This window comes from Poecilia reticulata, linkage group LG7 (genome assembly GCF_000633615.1).
Source record: "Poecilia reticulata strain Guanapo linkage group LG7, Guppy_female_1.0+MT, whole genome shotgun sequence".
Classification (NCBI taxonomy): Eukaryota; Metazoa; Chordata; class Actinopteri; order Cyprinodontiformes; family Poeciliidae; genus Poecilia; species Poecilia reticulata.
This window is the reverse complement of record NC_024337.1, coordinates 27,210,390-27,217,742: the sequence shown is the minus strand read 5'-3', so window position 1 is coordinate 27,217,742 and position 7,353 is coordinate 27,210,390. Positions and strand designations below refer to the sequence as shown.

Below are 7,353 nucleotides of genomic sequence, written 5' to 3'. Positions count from 1 at the left end.
GTCTCTCTGGATTCCAAAAGGAGCTTCAATAAGAGAACGGATGAACAAAGTGGGAAACAGGAAGAGATCTTTGATTTAATTATGTTTGAAGCAGAAGCAAAGCCGAGCTAGTTGAATTGGTCGTTCGTGTTCGCCTAGACTGCATGTGCCACTACTTAACCAATGCACATAAATCTAATTTTACTCCCCTTGTGACCCCATTGTGACTGAAGATCATCCCTTCAGCTTCCCAACGGTTCTAGGTTTCAGACAGAGGATTTTGCGTCAACACAGCAGTCCTCTCTACGGGAAGAACATTTGGTCTTCTTCTTTCTACATTAGTCTGCTTGCACTCAATAAAAATATTCCAAAAATACTAGTTTTTTTGGTATTGCATAGGACAGCAGTAATATTATAGGTAGATTTTTCTCCAGCCTTTTATTGACAGAGAGGTTGATGAATGGGACGGATTTTCTTAATTTTTTAACTAAAACAATCTTGAAAACATGTTATTGTCCAGCAGGACCTTTTGTGTCCCTCTCTGGCCTCATGTGGGAAAGCTGTCCCCACAAATTTGGGTGTGAAAATAGATTTTCTTTTTTTCCCTTCACATTAAAGTCATATGAACACAGTGGTACTATCTTTCTTTTAAAAAATAAATCCTTGTATGTCTAAGAGAAACTTTGAAACAATGATACGTGCTTGTATAACCTATGATTGATGAAAATGTTTTTCTTTTTTGGAATTACTCAATTTTCCGTTCTTGCACTGGTACAAAATTCCAGGACTGGATGTTTGACTGGTACAAAACACACAAAAGGCACATCTTTGCAATGTGGTTTCCAAATACATTTTTGGATAATTTTGTATTGAATTCAATTTTTTCTAATTGTGGCCCAGTTTATCTGTCTGATCTTTTGTACTTGTCTTAACCATGCCTTGCCTCAGGTTCAGTAGACCAGATGCCTTTAAAATGTCCCAGACATATGTTGCACAGTCACAAGTGAAACAGCTTTTGTGGTCACAACTCGAAAGCTTTAACCTATTATTTTTTATTAGTTTTTGTTCTTTTCATTTGAATTTCTGCATGCTCTTCTCTTGTTAACTCATAAATGTTCTTATTGTCTTGCCAGTGTTTTTGTTTGGTTGGTTTTATCAGATAGCACTGTTGGGTTGTAGATTAGGCCTTCTCGTCATCACTTTCATTCCGTACCTGACTTTTCCGAGTATGAAATACGATCTTTCACACCAACTCATGTGTCAACTCATTTCCTGCCATGTGGATGCTTCATTTCTCCCTTGACAACCAAAAAAATTAAAGTAATTTTCTATCATATAATGCAAGTTATATCAAACCAAAATAACTCAGGGTTATATAACTGGATTTTAACCGGTAACATTTAATGAAAGTAAATATGCCTAAACAAAGGGGTGAAATGAATGAGACAGAATTAAATACAAACTGTCCAGACAATAATGCAAGACCAGGTTAGATTATGGGTGAGGTCAGAGAATTTTGGATTAATTCTCCATAATTCATGAAAAAGGGAGTTTTATATCAAAAAGCTTTCTTTTCTTTCTCACCAGTCCAGGCCAGACTGTTAGATCAGTCATTCCACTGAGTACTGCTGCTAAAAGCCCAACCTGACAGAGAAGTATCAGTGAGAGGGAAGTGGAAAGAGCCAGGCTGGGAGTGGAGCGAGGAAAGGAAAGAGCCATGTCTGTTTTCTTTCCTTTCTTTTCCATCACACCCAACACAGCAAGGAAGCAGACACAGAGCCACCTACTCCTCTAATATGCATGTATGTATTTGCCTACATGATGTTTAAACGTACTCACATGTTTAATAAAGAGCTGAGCCAGCCTTTCTGGCTCCTCCAAGCACTTCTCCAGCTCTTCCAGGAAGTAGCTGCACAAAAAAAGAAACACACACATTCAGGCACACACACGCACACACACGCACACACACACAAACACAATCATCCTCCCAACACGGAAGTTCAGATTTGCTTCATGAACTTTTGTTCCTTCGTTTTCCACTGAGACACAAACACATTACGCTCCGCAGATTGCCGTTTTCCTTTCGCTTTGTCTGCTTTGGAACACGGAGCTTTCAACGTTCTTTAAAAGGAAAAAAAAAAATTTAAATACTTGGAAAACTCACTCTTTATGCCAGTCATATATTTGGTGAATGTTTCCAAAAACAATCTTGTCCTTTCCTTTCATGCCCTCTGGAATACCTTTGGAACTCATTGTAGCCATGTAGCCCTGCAAAAGGAAGAACAAGCAAACAAAACAAACAAAAAAAAAGGAAAAGCTGATCATACCAGCAGTGCATAGCTAAGTCATTACAGCAAAGAGCAGCAATCCCACACCAGATAATACTAAGCTTTTATTAACTTTCAGATGGCAAGAATTCCTCTCTAAACCGAAATATCTGCTGCTATTTAAGGCAACGGGAGATGGATTGCACTGTAATATAATACTCCTTAGGCTTATAATTCATAAAATCTGCTTAGGACTGGAGACGGTGGGATGGAAGCAGACCAAAGCGTGGAGTGAAGTGAAGGGATTGCGATGATTAGGATTTGGCCCTCTCTTTGATAGACTGTGTGGATGAATGTCAGTGCAGACTGTGAGGTTTACCTCCACTATGAGCCCCAGGTCTGCCACATAGTCCTTCTCCGTCTCTATAAGCTCGTTCAGTACATACCTGGAAGAGCAGACGGAGGTGACGATTAGTGTTTCTGAAGTTATTTCACATCTTAAACCACATGACGGCACTTTAAAAATTTAAAGAATTTTCTTTTTGCCTTTAAAAAAAAACAACAAAAAAAACACTCAGTTGCCAGTTTTCTGGATGTCGCAGAGGAAAAACGTTCAGCTGGTGCATTTTTACTTGAATAAATCTAATTTAGCAGCACATCCTGCAAAAGCTTTTGAAGTCAGCAAACAGGAAATCAGCTGTGCACACACAAAAAAGTGGACACTCGCGGGTTTTTGATCCCTTTTCGGTGTCTCCTAAAGAACAGCAACAAGCCTCAAATGTCACTTGAAAGAGTTCAGCATAAAACATTTAACATATGATAGTAGCTATAGAGTACCAGTCAGGTTAGAAGCTCAGAGGGATTTCAGGAGTATATACATTAATACATTTGCAGTTCAGACGCATTTTTTATATTTTTTGCATGCCTGTCAGTTTATGTAAAGTAAAATTTGCTTGCATTAAGTGTTTAAAAAATGTCAACAGCAGCCGCTCTTGCTGCAAGAAAAGTATATCTTGTTTTGGCACCACAATGCCTTTTTTCCCCAGTTTTGACAGATATTAGATTAACTTTCGATTACGTCTGGAGAACCATGAGCAACTGTCCTGTTTCCAGATGCTGGGGGAACTGGGCAGGAGGCAGCAAGGTTATTGTAAATAGGTGCTTGATAAAATGAAGACTTAAAAACTATCGTTATAACACAAATCACATTCTTCTGTCGAACTTTCAAGGTGCAAAACTGAACATCTGAGAAATATTCAGAAACATTGCCAGACGTTATGGGGACTAGCATCACCTAATGGCCAGAGAATCAGCTGGTTACCATGGAGACTGACCCACAGTACTTTCTTATGTGAGTATTCCTGCTGCTTGGGTATCAGAACAAAAAAAATATTACTTCATTGATATTTTCTGGACAAGAGAATTAGAATTTTTTTTCCCTCGTGTTTCATGAAATGATGTCATTTGCTTGCTGCTTGTGAGGACAATGACAAGTCACACCAAAAAAATTTGAGACAATAATGTTATTATTGCATTTTCATGCGGTGCGAACAAGGAGTTTAGTCATGCTAAATGTTGCGGTCAGATTGTGTGCAGACAACATGATCTAGGTGGTGCTCACTTCTCTCCTGAAAACAACTATCATCCTTTTTCCAGCTAAGCAATACATACTTACTCCTTTAGAACAGTTTATCTCAGATTGCTCTTCCTCTGCCGCATCCACCCATTAATCATTACCTCATCGGGCCAGGATATTTGCATTTGCGTATTTTTGGTAGCTCCGTAAAACAGACGCACAAGAAACATCTGCAAACAGCAGCGATGGACGACAAAGCCCCATCTATTGGCCCACTGGAGGTTAGTTTCATAGTTTATAAAGATTTAACATGAATGGTAACAGCACCTTGCACCAATCTGATGGCTGAAAAACAGATAAAAAAAACAATAAACAACTTTGCTATTGAGCTCATATGTCTAGTTATTCAATAATTTAGCAATTAGTTACAAGTAATTAATTACAGACCCTGCAATAAACTTGATTAAAGATTTTAAGAGTCCCACCACTAACTGAAATACATTAAAGTTTGCTATTCTGACATCACAAAATGTTAAAAAAAGGTTCAGGGGAAATGAAAAAAAATTCTAATCTACCTGTGTTTTGGTAAAACAGGACTCCAGCCACTATCCTTCCACAGCAGGAAAAACATAATAAAATAAAGTTTATCTGGATTAAGTAATTCTGCAATGATGTCTGTTGTTGTCATATGTGTAATTACAATAGTTATCTTCCTATTCATAAGAATCACATTTGGAAAACCCAGTTAACTCGGTGCAAAATGTGTACTCCATTACTGTAGAATTTAAAGAAGAGTATTTCTTGATATTTTCCACCATACTTATACTTTATCCAACATTACTAAGCAAAGAGAAAACTATGGGCTATTGGTTTGTAGCCTGACTCAGATGATGTCCCTGTCATGCAACTGTCATCATTTGATTATTTCTTGGCGTCTTGTTTTAAGCGATCATCAACTCGAAAAGTTGCTCATTAATTCCAATAAGAGGCAGCAAACAGGCGAAGCCTCGGGGGTTAAATCTTGGCCTAAGTGACGTTTCTGCAGCTGCGCTCACACATAACGGCTGTTTGTGCCGGGCCGCATTTAATGTACGACTGCAATATTCCAACGACAACTGCCGTGCCGTGCATAACGTGTGGACATTCATCCTGATAAAACACGTACATGCTTTTCTCGAAGGCACTTCTGCTCTCCTCTTCGGTGTCAGCCACAGTGGACCATTGGCTGGAGGTATCGTCCATCAGGACAGACTCGCTGTCCGCGGGCGGAAGACCAGCAGACTGAGTGTCCTGAGGAGGCAGAGACAGACAGACAGATGGATTGTTTACCAGCGACCTTGTGCCAGTAATGTGGATCATGCCAGGAATAAAACAAACAAAGGGAGATAAAGAGCAGAAGAGCAATGGTAATGATGCAGGTTGCCAAGGGGACCAGGGGCGGTAGGGCTGGGGGGGGGAGGGGGAAGCAGACGGGTACGAAGAACAGAGATTGAAAGATAAAGAGATTGGAATCAGATTGCTGCTGTTAATGATCGGTGCTGTGCCACACATTACAAAAGATAAATCAATGGTCAGAACTCGACAAGCGAAACAGCTGTGGGATCCAATAAAACTGTAAAGACTCTTGATAAAGTTGTTGCTCCAGGGGAAGTGGAATTACAACCACAGTAGAATAGGCTCAGCGTTTGCAAAATGTGAAAAAAAGAAAAAAACAGAATACGCTAAGAAATATTTAGATGTTTTTTCGGGGGGGGGGGGGGGGTGGGGGGGACTGTGTCTGACCCCGGAGCCAAGTCTGGGTGTGGGCCTGGAGGTCGGGGGGGGGATTTGTTTCTTCTCACTTTCTTTATGTGCCATCTCTCCGTCTGTATCTATGTCAGCATCTCTAAGTGTGGTCTGTGTGGCTGCAAAGCAAACAGGATAAACACAAGGTTACCTCAACCTAATCAATTGTGGTCATGGGTTGTATACATGACCTCATTTTTTCTTGTTTTTTCCTGGAATTGATGTCATTTCCTTGCGTGGGGCTCTCATGGAAAATATAGACGCCGTACACAAGGTTTTGCCTAAACAGGCTGAAATCTTCACTAGCTCCATGAATTCACATTTACCCACTAACTATTTATTTATTTGGCACAAAGCCTCTCCTAAAACAAACCGACAGAGCGGATACAATACCTTGCAAAAATATTCTCACCCCTTGAACTTTTTCACATTTTCATCACATTACAACCACAGACTCCATGTGTTTCGATGGGACTTTGTGTGATACATGAAGATGAACGTAATTGTGAAGTGAAAGGTAAAAAGGATAGCTCAAATGCTTTAACATTGAACTTCTAAAAATGAAAATTATCTTCTTTGTTCTTTTTAAGATGATGCTGCTAAGGAAATCCAGTGCAAGTCTGTAGTCTGAGGTGTGGCTAAATTCATTAGATTTTTCTGCAAATAGAGAAGCCATTTGGAGTATCTCTCTGTCATCTTTGCACAGGTGAAAGGTGAAATTTGTGTCCATTTGCCAGTAAGCTGGCTGAATGTGAATTATAATGCAATCTTTACATTTCTATTTCCAAAGAATGTCAAAAACTTCATAAGCCTTTCCTTTCTCTTCGTATGCTACTCTTTGTTAGCCTACCTCATAAAACCACAGTATGCTATATATGAGATAATAAAATGACTCACAGTAATATGTTGTGAAAATGGGTTAATTTTAGCCCTTTTTTTCCCCTCGAGCCACATGTTTCCTTTTCACTCTCTCCTGACAAAGTAAACTTACAAAGGCGACTGTCCAACTCCACGCAAAATTCTCTGTGTCTCCTTGTCCTACACAGGCAGGGCTTTCACACCTTAAACACACACACACCGCAGACATTTCTCTAACTGCCCGTGCAGACAGGAGCCTCACAGGGAAATAAATAGATGGGCGGACGCTTGCACACAATCCAGCTGAAAGCAGCAGAGCGGTTTCTCCTTTTCATCCCTGGTCTAGTTCAACTTGTTCACCTGTCGTCTCTTTGATAAACTCATTTACAGAGTGTTGAACTTTCTGTTGTGTCACAGGGAATGAGACGAAGCAAAGTGAAGGGGGGAGACAGAGAGGCTCTGTTTGGACCCCCCGCTCCCATTGGCTCGTCTCGCCCTGTTTTTAAAGCCCAGGCCTGGCTGACAGGTCTCCCTGGCTCCCTGATCATTTCCAGATGTGCTGTGGCAAAGACCCACAGGAAAAATTCCCATCTGCCTCTCTTCTAAATTTTGTTTTTAATATTCAGAAAGCACAGGAGAGGGGGGAAAAAAAGAGGACAACAATTTTAGAATAGTCTGAATTAATGATTTTAAGAACAGGTTAGTCAGTTTGGAGTTGGTGTAAAATGTGACAAACATTGGGGTCAAAAAAGGTTTAGACTGTACGTTTATTGCAAAAGTGATCACAAAGCTGTGATATACTGGACTTATTTTCTCTCAGTCAAGCTAAGTTATTAAAAATAACTCAGATCTCTTTCTCTCTCTCTCTCTCTCTCTCTCTCTCTCTCT

At 40.0% G+C, this 7,353-nt stretch overlaps 1 protein-coding gene across 4 annotated transcripts in view; it reads right to left on the bottom strand.

The window, feature by feature from the left end:
* The window catches only part of arhgef25a (Rho guanine nucleotide exchange factor (GEF) 25a), a 65,026-nt gene that overhangs the window by 6,841 nt on the left and 50,832 nt on the right, over positions 1-7,353 (bottom strand). For all 4 annotated transcript variants that reach the window (XM_008413659.2, XM_008413656.2, XM_008413657.2 and 1 more), the window contains 4 exons: positions 4,988-5,112; positions 2,626-2,692; positions 2,144-2,247; positions 1,819-1,888 (listed from right to left, as the gene is read on the bottom strand). In XM_008413659.2, coding sequence (XP_008411881.1) covers positions 1,819-1,888; positions 2,144-2,247; positions 2,626-2,692; positions 4,988-5,112 — 366 coding nt within the window. The remainder of the gene's footprint in view (positions 1-1,818; positions 1,889-2,143; positions 2,248-2,625; positions 2,693-4,987; positions 5,113-7,353) is intronic.